Consider the following 18316-nt stretch of genomic DNA (forward strand, 5'->3'; position numbering starts at 1 on the left):
TCCCTGCGCGCGCGGCTGGTCGGCCCGCGGCGGCGCAGCACGGAGCCGGAGGGAGGGGGCCCGGTAGGGCGGGGGCCGGAGCCAGGCCGGGCCTGGCCGGGGCCGTAATGACCCTGTTCTTAGCCGCGCTGTTGGCCCTGCTGTTGGTTGTGCTCTGCGCCCTCTTCCTAGGCCGGTGAGGGGATCCCGGCTACGGCGGGGTTAGGGTGGGGAGTGGGAGGAAGAGAGACTGAGGACCGGGCGCGCGCTGGGAAGAGGGGTCCGGGAGGGGGAGACGAAGGGGAAGAGGGCTGGAAGGGACCGTGCGCGGGAGGCGGCGGGAGAGGGGTCGAGCGGGGGCGCAGGCCGGAGCAGACGCGGAGGAGCTGGGATTGGGAGAGACTGAGGGAGCAGCCGAGGCCTGAGGAGATGCTGAGGCTGGGAGCTGAATAGATGTGTGTGAGAGGAAGCAGCCTGGCTCGGTGGTGTCCCTTTCCCCCTTTACACGCCCGAGTGTCCTCTTCACCGAGCGCAGAGGGCACCTGCAGCCTCGCCCTGGGAAGCCGGAACAGGTCTGGCTGCCCAAGGGAGAGCGGCATTGGAGCTGGCCCGGTATGACCCCACAGTGCTTTCTTTCGGACACATGTCTGGAGGGCGAAGACAGAGATCCTTTGGGGAGTGTGTGATGACACATCTGACACGACTGCTGTTGGGACCGACTCCTATTGGGACCTCCTCTCTACCTGTGGGCTTCCTCAAGATTTGAGGAGTTGCTTTCTTTGTCCCCAGTTTAGAAGGTGGAGTTTAGTTTGTCTGATTTCATCTGGGTAGAGGGGATACTCTGGCGGTAGGATTCTGATGAGTTGTGGCTGAATGTATCTAACAGAGTGGTGTTTTGGGAGACAGGAGAGTTGCCCAGAAGATCCAACTTCAGGACTTGACCCTTTGCAAGGGCTTCTAGAACCAGCCAGGGGTGAGGGACACCATAATTGGGAAAGGGTCCTATGAACTCACAGGGATTTTTCTGCAGGTGGCTTGTTGTCAGGTTTGCCACCAAGTGGTGTCAGCAGAAGCTGCAAGCAGAGCTCAAGATTGGCTCCTTTTTTTGGATCCAGAATGTCAGTCTTAAGTTTCAGCAGCACCAGCAAACAGTGGTGAGTCCTGGGAAATCCCTGGCTGTGTGTGTGGGGTTGATCCAGCCGAATGTCAACCCTTAATTTCCTTTTTAAAAAATTCCGTGTGACTTCCCTAGTTAACCCTGTCTTGCCACCTCTCTGCCAAGATGATCTTAGAGTTAGCTTGGGAACGCTGGGATTGATGTTAAGTTAAACATGCTTATCAGGCACAGTGTCCTGATAAGAAAGATACAGAAGTAAAGCACAGAACAAAGATAACAGGAAATAAAAGAGCTCACTGTTCTAATTTAAGGGGAAACGGGGCGACCTATCCAGAAGAAATACTAACATCATTGTGAGGAGCAGGATATAGTGCTGAGGAGAGAAGCTGGTGGAAATGGAAGGGAGAGTTTTTAGGGGAAGGGCTATAACCCATCCTCCTCTTCTTAGAACCTTTCCTGACGTGTCAAGCTGCTCATGGCTTACATCACAGCTAATGTACAAAGCTTTCTCCCATCCTGTTGTAGGAAATTGATAGCCTGTGGATTTCCAGCAAACTCCTTAGTTATGATCTGCCGTGAGTACCTACCCTTGGGGAACATTTTGTGATTGGGATTTGCAGAATGACATTCTTCTGTAGAGACCTTACAATCCGAGAAGGGATGTGGGTTCTTGGCTTGATAGCTCCTGGTTAGCCTGGAAGTTATTATCCTGTGAGACAGATATTGATAACTGTCCTCCCTGATTTGAACTACATTTCTAAGGAGGATGGGAGGGGGAATGTGAGGGACGGAAAGAGACTGCTGTGGAAGGGATGGACATGAAGGCAGTGAAGTTTCTCTTCTGGGCAGACGCTATGTGGCATTGTGCTTTGGAGAAGTACGTATCAGAACGGACCTACAGAAGGTTTCTGGCCTGTTTGCTCCATTCTCCCAGAGCACTGGGGTGCATCAAAAGGAGCTGTCCTTTAGCCCGTCCTTATTGAAGATCTTCTGCCAGGTGAGACGACAACTTCTTTCCTGGACTGTACTAGAAATGGCTGGCTTGGGAGTCACAAGTGGATTTTTCTACTATCGGGGTGCATAATACTAAGAGCTGCCTCTTATTCTTTCTCTGCTGGAAAAGAAAAGCCAATGCCTTGATATTAATTATTGTTCCTCTGGTTCTTCTTTCCAGCTATTCTCCATTCATGTAGATTCTATAAACATCATGGTTCTGAAGGTGGCTACTTCTGAGTCCTTGTGGCATATTCAGATCAGAGAAAGCAGCTTTCTTTTGGATAGTGATGGGAAAAGGTAAACACTGGGTAGAAGAGGGTCTAGTAGTCCCATTCTCGCCTTACACTTGTTTCAGGGTGGGTGGATGTCAGGGCTTCTTAACAAGGTATTCTCATTCTGTGCAACTTGAAGAGAGGCTAGAGATTAGGTACTTCTGCTTGCCTTGCCCCTTTCGGCCAACAAAGCTTGATTGAAGGTAAATAATGAAGACAGGGGCCAAGTGCTCTTAATTTATTTCCTTTCCCAGGCTAAAATGTGAGGTGAGCCTAAGTCAGATCAACAGCAAAGTTCTAAAGAGTGGCCAGTTGGTGAGTAATCCAAGGTCATTCGAATGTCTTGTTTCCTTCTGGGCTTAAGATATGAATGAGCTGAAGGCTTAAACATTCTAGATTCTGTGCCCTTATGGGGTTCTCTCAAGGTAGTGTTCCAGACTACCTGAAGGGGGTATGTTGACCCCCTACACATACGTACCTTAAGCTTATTCTTTCTGCAGGAGGATACCTGCCTAGCAGAACTCTCATTGGCCCTAAAGCTGTGTCTAGAGGTGGGCATCAGGAGCTGGCAGCTGAAGGCGGTCACTGTGGATGTGTGGACACTCCATGCTGAACTGCATGAGGGCCTCTTCCATAGTCAGCTGCTGCACCAGGGCGCAAGCCTGACACCCAAGCCTGTTCCCGGTTCAGGTAAAGCCCCAGTCAGTGAACTTGGCTGCCCTGTTCTCAGGTTATTTTGGAAGTATGAAAAAATAGTGGTCTCACTACTCATTTAGGTATGATTTGTTAGTCACCATGACCTTGGACCCTGAGGATAGCTAGAGGAGATTTGCTTGTGGTGAGCGAAAGAACCAACATTTAGTGGGTCGTTATCGTGAATTCGACCTGTACTGTGTGTTTTATACATGTTTGTTCACTAAATCCTCAGCATTTCACAGCTGAGGACACTGAAGCCTAGGAAGATTAGATAGGTATCTTGACTGAGGTCACGTAGCTAGTCGCTAGTAAAAATGGGTTTAAATTATTTGGTCCTAAAGTTCATATTTTTAGTAGTATACCAATCTGCTCCTCATACTGTTTTTTAGACTCGGGAAGGAAGTACAGCAGGTACAGAATCTCTGGGATATTTGCTCTGTGCCCTAAGATTGGGCATTGCTTAGCCTATTTTATGGGGGAGATTTTGGCCAAAGAGAGCAGGTCATTTGGGGAGACCTGAGAGTGTTCAGGATTGATGGCTCTTATATTATTCATTCATGTTTTCAGAGGTGACAGAGAACTTGCCTGAGCCAACTCTGCCTGGTGTATACCTCCTTCAGCAGCTGCCAGACCAGGTCAAGGTGAAGATGGAGATCACAAGTGTGGTGCTGTCCATGAATAGTCAAAAAAGGTGAGATCTCTCCTGAAAAGTAGTGTGGAGAGTGATAGTTTGAGCTTTGTGCTGGGGTCTCCATAACTAATCTAGCAGCTGCACTGAGCTTATGTGTGGGGAGAAAGGGCATTCCATGTATTTCTGAGCTAGAGTCTGTCTCTGGTTCAGGCATCTGAATTGGACACTGAAGCTGCTGCATTTCCTGTACCATCGTGATGGGGATCAGCTGCCCCTTCGAAGCTTCACAGCAAACTCCGACATGGCACAGATGAGCACTGAACTCCTACTGAAAGGTTTATGGGTGGGGATGCTGGTACTGAGAGAATGGGAGGACCAGATACTCTCTTCGCCCATGTGCCACATAGTCTTCTTTTTTAATTTAATGTCATTGGGGAGTGGGAGGAGGGAACACACTGAGAGAAAATAGCCCCCATTCTTTTGAGTGTTGGTGACAATCTGTTCATCTCCTTGCCTGTGACCCTCTCCTAGTTTTACCTTTCGCCCTCCCAGTGTTCTCTGACCTGCCCTCTGCCCTTACAGATGGATTGTTGCTGTCCCAGAGCCGCCAGCGCATTGTCTGCCTCAACTCCCTCAAGGCTAGTGTGCAGGTGTGATGACTGTGATACCAAGAGTTATTTCTCTGTCTGCTCTCTTCCTACGTCATTGTGTTATGAGATGAAACCCAAGCCTATAGTTCTGGTGTTCTCATTTCTAGGTGACCACTATTGACCTGTCAGCCTCCCTGGTTCTGAACACTTGTATTATTCATTACCGGCACCAAGAATTCTCTCACTGGCTGCACATGCTAGCACTGGAGACCCAAGGGTCTGGTTCATCTGTTCTAAAGCAAAGGGAAAGAAGGTCAGTGGAATCTTTTTTAGCCATCATCTCCTCAGGTGGATTCTCTATGATTCTTTTAGTCTAAAGTTGTATCTTGTGTGAAATCTGTATTTGACAAATCTTTCTAAATCTCAGTTTCAATGGCCCAGTCTCAATAGCAATCCTATTTTATATATCTTCCCCATTATATTAAATTCTTTGATGGTAGGATGCTGTCCTTTTTGTTTTTGTGTCTTCATTGCTCACTACATTGCCTTGTTATACAAAATAAACATTTATTGAACCTAAATGCTAAAGAGAATCTTGTCTCCCTTAGATGATAAGGTCACAGGTCATGTCAGCAGTGCCGTATCTCTCTTTGTGTACCGCTTGCATTGTGTCGAATAGAGAACTTAAGGTTAATGGTTTGGAAGTGATGCTCCTTGATTGTATTAACGTTGAATCATAGGCTGATGTTCACCATATTTGACCTCTGAATGGCAATTTCGCGTGGTTCAACCTAATATCTTTCTGGCATTCCTGCAATAGCAGTGTACTGATGAGCTTAGTCTCTTATTTTCTAGTTGCATCTATTCCTAAGAATCACAACAAAACTCACCCTGACTTTTGAGAGCTTCAGGAATCTGTTCCATGATAGGAAGCTGCAGTTCTTTCTTTATCAAACAGTGATGTCTTGTCCCTATGCAGGACTTTCCCCCAAATCCTGGCTCCCATCATCTTGAGCACCTCCATCTCCAATGTCAACATTTCCATTCAGCTTGGAGATACACCGCCCTTTGCCTTGGGATTCAATTCTGTCGCTCTGGGTAAGGCCCAGGGATAGAAGAAGAGTAAGAATCTGTTCATTAGCGGAGCTGGGCCCAATTGATGACCATGGTGGCTCCATAGAACACTTCTTTCCCACCTCTTTTGTTTAGATTACCAGCACCTGAGGCCACAAAGTATCCATCAGCGGGGCGTCCTTACTGTGGACCACCTCTGCTGGCGTGTCGGCAGTGACTCCCACATTCAGCGGGCACCCCACCCGCCCAACATGCATGTTTGGGGTGAGGCACTTGTCCTGGACTCCTTCACACTACAGGTAGGTGGGGACTTTGGTGAACAGGGGCCCATGCTGTTTCCTCATCCTGCCATGCTGTGGAGCACAGAACACCTTTTTGGGCAGCAGGCGATGCACTAGGGCATTACAGAATTGTGTGTCTGCATGCTCATAATGGGGTCCCTCTGCTTCTTTTCTAGGGTAGCTATAACCAGCCTCTGGGCCTGTCCAGCACCCAGTCAGATACCCTCTTTCTTGATTGTACCATCCGAGGCCTGCAGGTAGAAGCGTCAGATACCTGTACCCAATGTCTTTCTCGGATCTTATCCTTGATGGGCCCACAATCTGGGAAGGCGGCAGTCGCTAGGGAATCTTCATCTGGGGAAGCTGTGTCGTTACTGTGGAAGGTGGATTTGAAGGTGGAGGACATGAACTTGTTCACCCTTTGTGCCCTGGTTGGTAAGCAGGACGGGGAGCGTGTACTGACGGGGGCAGTTTGTCACCTACGCACTTTATGCTGCTTCCATCCGTTCCTTCTCGTTTAATGAAACTGATTATCTGGAACTTTTCTAAGTCAGAGGCATGAGATGCTCAAATGTCTTGCATAACTATTTGGCTTCTTGATATTTCTTAAGGGCTTATAAAAGGTAAGTCCTAAGCAAGCTGTGCAAGGAAGACAGCCTTGATGATGTTGGATCAAGAAAATGAGATGCATGTAGTTTTTTGTTTGTTTTCTTATGTGTTTAGTTCTAAAGAGTAACTGGTGTATCTCTGGGTAATTGGTAAGAGTTCAGGAACTTCTTTAGTCCTGCCCGATCTAGTTAGGTTAAGATGGGAAAGGAAAAATTTCCCTGAAACATGAGGAATGAACTTAGGGAGGTGTGGGGAAGAAGATAACTAGAGTGAAGGGAATAAGTAAGAAAGGAATGTGAGGACTGAAGTTGCCATTTGAGAGCTGAGAACCAAGGCTGACGTAGTTTCTGGATGGTAGGTGCTTCTGAGGTCCGGCTGGACACACTGACTCTCTTGGGAAGTGCCGAGACCTCCACCGTGGGTATTCAAGGACTTGTGCTTGCCCTGGTGAAGTCAGTCACAGAGAAGATGCAGCCCTGCTGCAAGGCTCCTGACATCCCCGCTCCAGTGCTCAGCCTCTCCATGCTCTCCATCACCTATCACAGCAGCATCCGCTCGCTAGAGGTAATGCATCTACACGGGTGGAGTCAGGTTGCATTTTGCCCAGTCTTAGAGCATTTCCCAGTCTTTCAAGTCATGTAAAACTCATCTGTGAGAAATACGACACCTGGTGTTCTTTTTTCCTGGCTCATTCGAAACACTTGTAACTTTTTATTATGGAATTTAAAGTTATACAAAACGAGAGAGAATATATGAACTTTCATATAGTCATACCCAGTCTCAAGAATTACCAGCGTATGACCAACTTGTTTCATCTAGACTTCCACCAGTTGCTCCCACGTGGGGTTATTTTGAAGCAGATACTAGACATAAAACATCAACTGTATAAGTTTCAGTGCATATCACTGAAAAAAATGGGGCTTTTTAAAGATCATGATCTTGTGTCATATTGCTGAAGCACTCAGTTCATCAAGAGGCTGGAAGGGATCTGAAGATGGAGATGCTGGCAAGTTCTGAGAGGCTTCCCAATATCTTTCTCCTCAGGGTACTAGATGGCCACGCGACCCTCTTAGGAGGAGAGTGGGATACCTTCAACTTCTTTTTGAAACTGAAGAGTTTCCTTTTCAGAGGCTAGAGCTCAAAGGAATTTTTCTGTCCTGGAATTTAACTTTTCTGTCTGCTTAGCTATTCAGAACTGACTTTGTATTTCAAACTGACAAGGGCTCTGTTCCCTTCTTTATGACGTACTTTCAATTGCTGTTTTGACTTGTGTGGTCAGTACTTTTTAAGAATTTACTCAAGATGCAATCAACGCATGAAACATTTTCAAATTGATGTTCCCGTGGTTATTACACAGAGTGTGGCCATTATAGAAAGATAAATCATGAGCAGAAACATGAAGCCAAATGATTAAGTGCTAAATATACTGGATGTCCTTTGGTAGATGCTAAAGAATTAAAACACGTGGCCTCTACTCTCAGACAATTTAGAATGGTGTTGAGGAGAACTTAAAAGGGTGAGTGCTCGTAAGTATAAGATACGTAAGAACTGTTAGCTCAGCATATTGGTGCTAACGCGGAACAAGGTGAGGGAGTAATGAATATGGTTACTCAGGAAAGACTTCTAGGTGGAGATGGTTCTTGAGTCACATATGCATGTGTAATCCCTGCCATCGGTCCTGTTCTGGGACATGGTAATTGACAGATCTCCTTTTCTTGCTCCCTAAAGATTCAGTGTGGTGCAGGGCTGACCTTACTCTGGAGCCCCCCAGATCACATGTACCTGTACCAGCACATCCTGGCCACCGTGCAGTGCCGAGACCTACTAAGAGCCACTCTGTTTCCCGAGACTGTTCCACTACTGAAGACTCTAGTGATCCCTTCTGAGCCGGAAGGCCACCCCCCTGAGCCATCTCCCCCAAAGCGGCTGCTAAGCCTGACACTAGAGGTGAGCACAGCCAAGCTGACAGCTTTCGTGGCAGAGGACAAGTTCATTACCCTGGCTGCAGAGAGTGTATCGCTGACCCGGCATGGGGGTTCACTGCAGGCCTACTGCCCAGAGCTGGCTGCTGGCTTTGATGGCAATAGCATTTTCAGCTTCAAGGAGGTGGAGGTGCAGCTGCTCCCTGAGCTGGAGGAAATGATCCTCCACCGGAACCCCTTCCCCATGCTGCAGACCCTCCGGAACCGTGTTTGGCTTCTCTCGCTGGGCTCAGTCTCAGTGGAGTTTCCTTATCAGTATGATTTTTCTCAAACTCTGGATGAGGCTGTGGGAGTTCAGAAATGGCTGAAGGGGCTGCATCGAGGAGGAACTCATGCTCAGTCTTCTCCAAGCCCTGCCCCACTCCCACCTGATCTACTCTTGAAGGTTCAGCACTTCTCATGGGTTTTCCTGGATGATATTTTCGAGGTGAAACTTCGTGATAACTATGAACTGATGAAGGATGAAAGTAAGGAGAGTGCCAAAAGGCTGCAGCTGCTGGATGCCAAAGTGGCCGCCCTTCGGAAGCAGCATGGGGAGTTGTTGCCAGCCCGTAAAATTGAGGAGCTCTATGCCTCTTTGGAACACAAAAACATTGAAATCTACATCCAGCGCTCCCGTCGTCTCTATGGCAACACACCCATGCGCCGGGCACTGCTCACTTGGAGCCTGACAGGGCTAGAGCTGGTGGCTCTGGCAGATGCCTCCTTCCACGGGCCTGAACGTGTGATAGAGCAGGTTCGAGAGCTTGATCCAGGCAGCCCTTTTCCTGCTGAAGGAATAGATCTTGTTATTCAGTGGTGTCGTATGCTCAAATGCAGTACCAAGACATTTCTGGGTAAGTAGTGCTTCCTTATTTGCAGAGCCTGTTGTTTGCCCTTGGAGCTCCAGGGAGCTCTTTGAGTGATTACAGAGGAGCTTGGTTATATTGGGGACTGTGGTTGTTTTTGGATGGGTGGCTCTTCTTCCTTTTCTTTGTTCTGAATTTCGCTCTGCAACTGCTTGGCTAACATACAGCATACAGGGACAACTAACACAGTCACCTTCAGGGTCATTGTAGCCCTTGATCTCAGTATCAACACCCTCTATGCCCAAAAGGTCTCTATGCCGTTTTCTAGCTTTGCTACCAACCACCAGCTTTGGTCTTCCACTTGATTTTGTAAAATAGATGGGTAAAAGTAGTGGCAGGGTAAAAAATGCCTGAGAATGCTGAGACAGTCCACTGAATACCAGTGTGTATCTTCCCTATAACAGTTCGGATAAGAGACTATCCCCGGTACCTGTTTGAGATCCGTGACTGGCGGCTAATGGGTCGACTTGTGGGCACTGAGCAGAGTGGTCAGCCTTGCTCCCGTCGCTGTCAAATCCTACACTTGGGGCTTCCATGGGGTAATGTGGCCGTAGAGAGGAACATGCCCCCACTCAAGTTCTACCACGACTTCCAGTGTGAGTAGAAGAGGGCAGTTGGTTTGGCTGCGGGATGTTGTGATGGCTGGGTGCAAGGTGCGCTGAGGCCGTTCCGCAGTGGAGGAGGAAGAGAGGGATAAAGTTGTGTAACAAGCTGTACCCTTTGCTCCTCTGTCCCAGCGGAAATCTTCCAGTACACAGTGGTCTGGGGCCCATGCTGGGATCCAGCCTGGACACTGATTGGTCAGTCTGTGGACCTCTTGACCAAGCCCTCAGCTGACCCCAGCCCACCCTTGCCCTGGTGGGACAAAAGCCGTCTTCTGTTCCATGGGGACTGGCACATGGACGTTGAACAGGCGAACCTGCACCAGCTGGCTACTGAGGTGAGGGTCCAGAGGGGTTGTTTGCTTATTAGAATGTATGGTTGGGGCTCGTACAGCACGCGGGGGAAAAGAGTAAGGTACTGATTCGGGAGATGCGGGTGATACTCTTACCCATATCTCCCCAAATTCCTGGGGGTGGGTACAGGATCCTTACAACACAACAGAGAATATGCACTGGGAATGGAGCCACCTGTCTTTTCACTGGAAACCTGGTCAGTTTGTGTTCAATGGTGACTTGGATGTCAACGTGCGAACAGCCTCTAAGTGAGTGGGGTGACGGGTGGGGCCTTAATAGGGTGAGGGCGTCAGGGTGGGGGGAGGGGAAGGGCCAAGGGGCTGCACGTGACCAGGACACTGAGGATGGAGACTTCCTGTGAGGCAGGTATGACGACTGCTGCTTCCTTCACCTGCCTGACCTCTGCATGACACTGGACCTACAGTGGCTATGCCATGGGAATCCCCATGACCACCATGGTGTCACTCTTCGGGCCCCGGAGTTCCTGCCTGAGGTGCCCGTGGGCCAGCTCCATGACTCCTACCGGGCCTTCCGCTCTGAGAACCTTAATCTGTCCATCAAGATGGATCTGACGCGGCACAGCGGAAGTGAGGCTGGGCTCTGGGGAACTGGGGAGGAAGGGCTGGGAAGATGGGCTTAGACACGGAGGATACCAGCTCGATCCTCTGGGGAGGGAATAGGGAATAGGGAAAGGGCAAGGGAGGAGTTGGGTTAGGACCTTTTTCTTGAAGAGGGTTGCTGACAGCCAAGAAGTTGGATCTTTGAAAGGAGAGGGTGTTGGGGGTATTGAGTATGAGGCGGAGTGCCGCTTTGGTTTTTTAAGCCTCTAAAACCTGAAGCTAGGGGAGGAGTCACTTCATCTCTATGTTTTAACCATTGATAGGAAATGTCTCCCCATTCCTTTGCAGCAATATCCCAGCCCCGGATTCTGCTATACAGTAGTACCCTGCGCTGGATGCAGAACTTCTGGGCAACTTGGACTAGTGTCACAAGGCCAATATGCAGGGGCAAGCTCTTCAGTAACATGAAACCCAGCAAGAAGAAGCTTGGCCAGCACTACAAGCAGCTTTCCTGTACTGCGCTCTTCCCCCAGCTCCAGGTCAGGCTCCTCAGCCCTGCTGACGTCTTCAGTTCTGCTCCCCTTCCCTAGTTGACGCATTTGCTCTTACCTGGTCTCGTCATCATCACTCTCGTGCCATCTTCATTCAGGGTTATGCTCTCTTGTTGCCAGGTGCATTATTGGGCCTCATTTGCTCAGCAGCGGGGCATCCAGATTGAGTGCAGTCAGGGCCATGTCTTCACTCGGGGAACTCAGCGGCTTATACCTCAAGGTAAAGGCAAGAACCCCCTTTATTTCTCCTAGCCTGTTCCTTGTCCTCTTTCCCTTTCTCAGCTCCCTCACCCTTTCTCTCTTCTGTCCCACGCTGTTCTCCTGTACTGGTCTGTACGCCTCCTTTCCTCAGCGGGCACAGTGATGCGGCGCCTCATCTCTGACTGGAGTGTGACCCAGATGGTTAGTGACCTAAGTCAGGTGACTGTTCATCTGATGGCTTCGCCCACTGAAGAGAATGCCGATCACTGCCTTGACCCCTTGGTAACAAAGACCCACCTACTGAGCCTATCCTCACTCGCCTACCAGCGGCACAGCAATCGCACAGCTGAGGAGGTACCACCTGACATAGTCTCTTTACTATGTATCAGTAGGTGTCTTAGTCTCCTGAGGCTGCCATAACAAAATACCCTAGCCTGGGTGGTTTAAACAATAGACATTTATTTCTCACAGTTCTGAAGCCTGGGAAGTCCAAGATCAAGGTGCCAGCATGGTCAGGTTTCGGAGAGGACTCTCTTCCTGGCTTCTAGATGGCTGCCTTCTTACTGGGTCTTCACGTGGTGCCAGAAGATAGTACAAGCTCTCTGGCATTTCTTATAAGGGCACAAATCCTGTCATGAGGGCCTCATACCTCATGACCTCATCTAAACCTAATTACCTCCTAAAGGCTCCGTCTCCAAATGCCATCACATTGGGGAGTATGGCCTCAACTTAGGAATTTGGGGAGGGGGGACACAGTTCAGTCCATAGCAGTAGGTTTCAGGCTAAATCTCTGGTAATGTTCCTAACTGCACTCCAAGCATATATGTCATTACTTCATGATGCACTCATTTGTATCAGCTGTATCAGCATCCCTCTTTTTGAAAATTCCTTTCCTTTCCTTTTGAAATAGTCTTTTGCCCTTCAGGAAACTTTTTTCCTAGCACCTTATTTAGTGTTTTTTCCCCCAATTAAGGAAGAATTTTAAGTTGAAATTCTTTGATTTAAAATACAGTGGGTATAGTCAGATTGGAACCTAATGTACATGCTAAGACCACTTAGTTTTTCTTTCTTCAGGGTCTTCCTGTCTCCCACAGAACAGGTGTTTTATTCAAGAAGCTTGTTTTCTATCTCTGCATTTGTGGTCCAGGAGGAATGGTGGGAATTTCTGTGCTACCCTGAGATTCTTTTCCTGTTTCTTAGGAGCTGTCTACTCGAGTTGGGGATCCTGCCTTTCACACACACCAGCTGCAGTTGGTAGATTTACGGGCTTCCTGGACAACCACCAATCGGGACATTGCCTTTGGTTTATACGATGGCTACAAAAAGGCAGCTGTACTTAAACGTAATCTCTCTACTGAGGCCCTGAAGGGGTTAAAGATTGATCCCCAGATACCAGCCAAAAAGCCAAAGCAGAGTGTCCCGACCAGTGCCCCAGCCCCACCTCCTGTCAACGCTCCCAGCTTTAGTGGACAGCCTGATAAGGGGTCATCAGGAGGTAAGCGGCGGGGAGATGAAACTCCACTGGGTTAGGTTTAGAACAGGGGTGTCCAAACTTTTTTCAGCCTTTTTCACCAAGGGCCATATGCGGTAAAACACACAAACAGCTGGGTCACTCACTCGAGGTAAAGTACGTATTGCCTCACCTGGTTTATTTAAGTAAACTAAATATATTTTTAGAATTTGCTGCGGGCCAATTAAAAATGGATTGCGGGCCGCAGTTGGCCCATGGGCCGCAGTTTGGACGCCCCTGGTTTAGAATATGTACATTGATTGGCTTGGGCAGGAGTTTGAGAAGCACTAAATCATAGCTAGCTCCATCTAGGTGCAGAGATGAAATTATTGTTTTTCTGTATCGGGCTTCCTAACTCTTATATAACAATGACATGGGACATTAAAGGGTCTGGTCCTGTGGCCAGGAGGAGGATCCGAAAGGAGTGATGGGGCCAACACAGGATGAGTAAGGGAAAGAAGCAAAGGATTAGAGAACTGTTTTGTGCTTTGAAGAATTATTTTGTTCAGTCAACAAGTACTTACTGAGAGCTTAACAGGCACAAAGTACTGTGCTGGATGTAGTGAGGGATATAGAATGTATGATATTCTACTTGCTTTATCATCTCTGGATGATCTAAGGTTAGTTCATTCATTTACTTAACGACTCATTTATTCTTAAATTCATTTTAACTTTATTGAGGGTTTATAATGCACCAGACATGACCCAGACATTAGGGATACAAACATGGGAGGAAGCTCAGAAACTAGTAGATAGAGAGACATGCAGATTTTTATTTCATTATGAAAATGCCTTTCAAGAATGTTTAAGAACAAAGTATTTAAATCAGCACAGGGAAATCTAGAAAGCCTTCATAGAGAAGGTGATAATTGAGATGGGCCTGAAAAGATGAGTAAGAGGAAAAGGCAAGGAAAGAGGAGAGGGCATTTTAGGGAGAGGGAAAAACAAGTGCAGAGGAATGCAAGTTCATGGTGAGTTTAAGAACAAGGTGAAAAGTGATAAATGCCACAAGACAGAAATTAAAGAGTATGGAAGTTCTTCTTAACTGGAGTGAAAGACGGAGTGCAATCAGGGAAGGTTTTATTGAGGAAATAGCATTTACGCTGGACCTTGACGGCTTAGTATCTTTTGAACATACGGTAAAGGGGAGGAAGGGCCTTCAAGGCAGAGAATATCCCGAATAGGAGTGGAGTTGGTAAAGCTCTGTATGTTCAAAAGACAGAGAATAGTCTGGTTGGTTGGCATGGAGAGTAGCTAAAGGAAAGGAGAGAAGATGCTGGAAAGCTGGAGGTAGGTCATCAAAGGCCTTTCACACAAGGCTAAGGAGTTTTTGCTCCTTACTCAGTGGACAGTGATGAACTACTGAAGGTTTTTGAATAGAGGTGTGTCATCATTGGTTTTAGGAAGATAAATCTGGCAGTGGTGCAGAGGAGGACTGGAAAGGAAGGAACTGGAGGTGGGGACACAAACTAGAAAACTATTGTGGTGTCTCAACAAGAGGCAGCAGGGTCCTGAACTAGGTAGAGGCAGTGGGAATGGAGGTGACGGGATGGGTGGAGATGTCATCATGTATGTAAGAGATTTGGCAACTGCTTGGAAGGAGTTACAACAGGGAGAAAGAGAAAGTGAGGCTAAACAGGTGTGGGGAGGTATAGAGCTGCTTGTTTGGAAATATTGAGTGTGTGTTGCAAATACGCAGTACATCAAGATAATGTTTAATAAACAGCTGGAAATGAGGGGCTAAAAGCTTAGGGCTAGAGCTGGAGACTTAGGAGTTGCAGCATAGAGCTAGGAATTAATGCAAAGGAGATAATAGTTGCTTACACAAGGTGCTCTGCAAAATACTTTTATAGATTATTCCATTAAATTCGCTCAACCACCTTATGAGAAAGTTACTGTTATTTTATGGACAAGGAAACAGACCACAAAGAGATTAAAAGCAAGCTGCTGAAGGTCACAGTCAAGTAACTGGCAGAGATAGGATCTTTTTTTTTTTTTTAAGATTTTTATTGGGGAAGGGGAACAGGACTTTATTGGGGAACAGTGTGTACTTCCAGGACGTTTTTTCAAGTCAAGTTGTTGTCCTTTCAATCTTAGTTGTGGAGGGTGCTGTTCAGCTTCAAGTTGTTGTCCTTTTACGCTTAGTTGTGGAGGGTGCAGCTCAGCTCCAGGTCCAGTTGCCATTGCTAGTTGCAGGGGGCACAGCCCACCATCCCTTGCGGGAGTAAACCGGAGACCTTCTAGTTGAGAGGACGCGCTCCTACTGACTGAGCCATCTCTGGGTGCTCAGTGGCAGCTCAGCTCAAGGTGCCGTGTTCAATCTTAGTTGCAGGGGGCGGAGCCCACCATCCCTTGCAGGACTCAAGGAATTGAACTGGCAGCCTTGTGGTTGAGAGCCCACTGGCCCATGTGGGAATTGAACCGGCAGCCTTCGGACTTAGGAGCATGGAGCAATAACCACCTGAGCCACCAGGCCGGCCCCAGAGATAGGATCTTGAACTAAGGCAGACTGGTCTACTTCTGGAGACTGCTCTTAACCATATACTGTTAGACAAATTCATTAGAAGAAAGAGTAAGGAAGAGGGGAACATGCCAAGGACAGACCTTAGGAGATACTTATTTCTAAGGTCTGGGAGAAGGAAGGTCTAGAGGCATAATCAGAGGAAGCAGTAAACTAGGAGAATACAACGGCGCTGATGGCCAGGGAGTAGTTTCACATGGAAAGGAGCGGTCAGTAAACAAACAGCATTTAAAATAATACAGAATGAAAAACATAAGGAACAAAATTAGGGGCATCCTAAAGGAATCCAGAGGGGGATATGCCTAAGAGAACAAAAATGCTATTATATAGCGTTTCTCAGTTTCTCTTGGGAATCTGCTCCTTTTATTAAAATTGAGGGGAACATGAAAAGACAACCCTATTTTGCCCTCAGGGGTCAAGCAGTGAGGTGGTGTGGGGTCGCAGGTAGGGGAGAAAATGTTCTAGGCCTTACCTAGCCAGAAAAATTGAAGGAAGGTCAGTTTGGATGTATTCTTTTTCTCTTTGAGACAGGCTTTTCCCATTATCTGTTTCTCTGCCAGGTGCCTATATGTTGCAGAAGCTGATTGAAGAGACAGATAGGTTTGTAGTGTTCACAGAAGAGGAGTCCGGTGTGAGTGACCAGTTGTGTGGCATTGCTGCTTGCCAGACGGATGACATATACAATCGAAACTGCCTTGTCGAACTGGTCAACTGCCAGGTACCATCTCTTTACCAGAGCACCTCAGCATTGGGCTAGATCATAATCATCCTTCCCCCACTTCTAAATAAGAATGAGTGGATAGAGCTCCAAAAAATTATTCCTTCCAGCAGGTCTCATGGGTAATCACTACCATATCTAAAAGCTAGTAGAGTTCACTCAGTAAGCCAGAATTGGACCCAGCTGCAGTTATTGGTAGTTCTCTCACTAACGTTCTCATCTTCCATGGTGGCCCTGGTGCTGTGACTCTGCTTCTTTCTCTGGTATAGATGGTTCTTCGTGGAGCAGAGACAGAGGGTTGTGTCATTGTGTCAGCTGCCAAAGCCCAGCTGCTGCAGTGTCAACACCATCCAGCTTGGTATGGTGACACATTGAAGCAAAAGACATCCTGGACTTGCCTACTGGATGGCATGCAGTACTTTGCCACCACTGAAAGCAGCCCCACCGAGCAGGATGGCCGACAGCTCTGGTTAGAGGTTAGTCAGCAGGGTTGGGAAGACCCGTTACATCCCGTTTCCCATGGTTGGCCCCTTCCACCAGAATAGCTGCAAGATTCTTGACAGTACCTGTTGGTACCAGCTTACCAGAATAAGGAGACTGATAACGCCTTGAATGTGGGAACTGTAGGCAGTCTGGTCTGTGTCTGTAAGTACATAGTATGTTTTGTTGTTGTTTGTTTTTTACCTCATGCTGTTGTTTCATTGCAAAGGAAATGCTCATTTCCCAGCACTAGAATAAAATAAGTTGGAACTTTTTCATTTTTGAAAAGATTGCTGACCCCTGTTGATAAGATCACAGTAATCAGCAGGCAGCCTGAAAACGGGCAGTAAGTCAGGATTTTAGATAAGCTTTTTACCTGCCTTTTCTCTATCTCTCTTATAAAGTTGATTTGAGTGGTTGTTTCAGCAAGGCAGGAAGGGTGAATAGAAAGCTCTAATGTCAGCTTTGTCATTGTAGTAGCCATGAGTCCTTGGGCAAGTCGCCTTTATTTGTAAAATGGAGTTCTAACCTTTTACCCTCACAAGACTGTTGAAAGGATCAAATGAGAAAGTACTTTGAAAAATACAAAGCTTCATTCAGATAGAAAGTAGTCTCATTTTTTTAAAGCCAGTATGTCTAGGGTGGTCTTAAGTGTGTGTCAGGATGATACTTTTGTTAGATGGTGACATTGTGAGCAGTGGCTATAAATTTTCTTTTCAGCTGCTCGGCAAAACTAAATTTGTACTATAATTTCTAAGATACAATATTATCAGAATTATTGGGCGATCCAATAGTTATGAGATGTACGTAGCCAATATTCTGCATTGTCGTTACTTATTTAACAGGTATTAAGTGTTCCCATTGTGCTGGGCATGGTACACCCAAATGAGTTACTAGAGCCAACTACATCTGATAAGGACCAATGTGATAATACCATTTGCTATTCTATTCAATGGGGATAAAGTCTTCCCTCCTCCCTGGCTGGTGCTTATACTCAATGACCTTGGGGCTCCATCCCAGCAAGCTCAAGTGTAATTATATAAGAGGTAATAAGCATTTAATCAGATATCAAGCTAAGTAAGGGTCAGGTTTTTGGTAATATGAGACATCACGCTAATGTATTACAACTGTGGTTCAGGCAAGCAGTGCCCTTTACCAGTGGTCTTGGGAGGTAGGCATAGGAGGTGTTCACTACTCACCCAGCAATGGGCAGGATGAACTATGCAGGATCTATCTTTCTGGCATTTCCAGGGCCTCTGCTTCTTTTAGGTATGCCTTCTTTTATAAGTGAAGCTTTCTTTTTCCCCCTTAGGCTGTGATATCAGTATTAGAGTGGGATATCCTTGGCTTAGGTGGAAGGGACTTTGATCTTGCCTTTCCTATATAAATTTTTTTGTGACTTGGCAAACTGCTTATTCACTTTGACTTCAGCTAGGCAGGGAGAGTCAAGAAAATTCAGTCCCCTTTCCTCATGGCAACAGTACAGAGTGGTTGTCTGTCTGAACACAGAAAATAGCAGGAACACAAATACATGAATACTAACGTGGGTAGGAAATTTTGGCTTTGATGAAAATTTTGCCCATGACATGATTTTTACCCTCATTTTTTAAATTGTAAAAAATACATTAACATAGTTTATCCTCTTAGCCATTTTAAATGTACAGTTCAGTGGTATTAAAGACATTCATAATGTTAATGCAACCATCACCACAATCCATCTCTGTAACTCTGTTTACCTTATAAA

At 47.0% G+C, this 18316-nt stretch overlaps 1 protein-coding gene across 3 annotated transcripts in view; it reads left to right on the forward strand.

The window, feature by feature from the left end:
• Positions 1–18316, forward strand: part of BLTP2 (bridge-like lipid transfer protein family member 2) — a 25114-nt gene continuing 6798 nt past the window's right edge. The window contains exons 1-26 of one of the 3 annotated variants that reach the window (XM_074319709.2): positions 1–175; positions 1010–1133; positions 1622–1671; positions 1946–2093; positions 2271–2389; positions 2619–2679; positions 2865–3054; positions 3628–3751; positions 3902–4026; positions 4274–4341; positions 4449–4594; positions 5261–5379; positions 5491–5654; positions 5813–6071; positions 6604–6809; positions 7974–9063; positions 9480–9671; positions 9813–10015; positions 10161–10279; positions 10398–10618; positions 10940–11130; positions 11263–11362; positions 11495–11697; positions 12544–12838; positions 15935–16092; positions 16362–16568. In XM_074319709.2, the coding sequence (XP_074175810.2) occupies positions 108–175; positions 1010–1133; positions 1622–1671; positions 1946–2093; positions 2271–2389; positions 2619–2679; positions 2865–3054; positions 3628–3751; positions 3902–4026; positions 4274–4341; positions 4449–4594; positions 5261–5379; positions 5491–5654; positions 5813–6071; positions 6604–6809; positions 7974–9063; positions 9480–9671; positions 9813–10015; positions 10161–10279; positions 10398–10618; positions 10940–11130; positions 11263–11362; positions 11495–11697; positions 12544–12838; positions 15935–16092; positions 16362–16568 (4950 nt within the window). In that variant the 5' untranslated portion in view covers positions 1–107. Of the gene's footprint in view, positions 176–1009; positions 1134–1621; positions 1672–1945; positions 2094–2270; positions 2390–2618; positions 2680–2864; positions 3055–3627; positions 3752–3899; positions 4027–4273; positions 4342–4448; positions 4595–5260; positions 5380–5490; positions 5655–5812; positions 6072–6603; positions 6810–7973; positions 9064–9479; positions 9672–9812; positions 10016–10160; positions 10280–10397; positions 10619–10939; positions 11131–11262; positions 11363–11494; positions 11698–12543; positions 12839–15934; positions 16093–16361; positions 16569–18316 lie in introns of those variants that run through there. The other 2 variants (XM_074319710.2, XM_074319711.2) reach the window with 2 other exon arrangements.

The sequence above is a fragment of the Rhinolophus sinicus genome, chromosome 12 (genome assembly GCF_057876585.1).
Source record: "Rhinolophus sinicus isolate RSI-liver-muscle chromosome 12, RSI-T2T, whole genome shotgun sequence".
In the NCBI taxonomy this organism is placed as follows: Eukaryota; Metazoa; Chordata; class Mammalia; order Chiroptera; family Rhinolophidae; genus Rhinolophus; species Rhinolophus sinicus.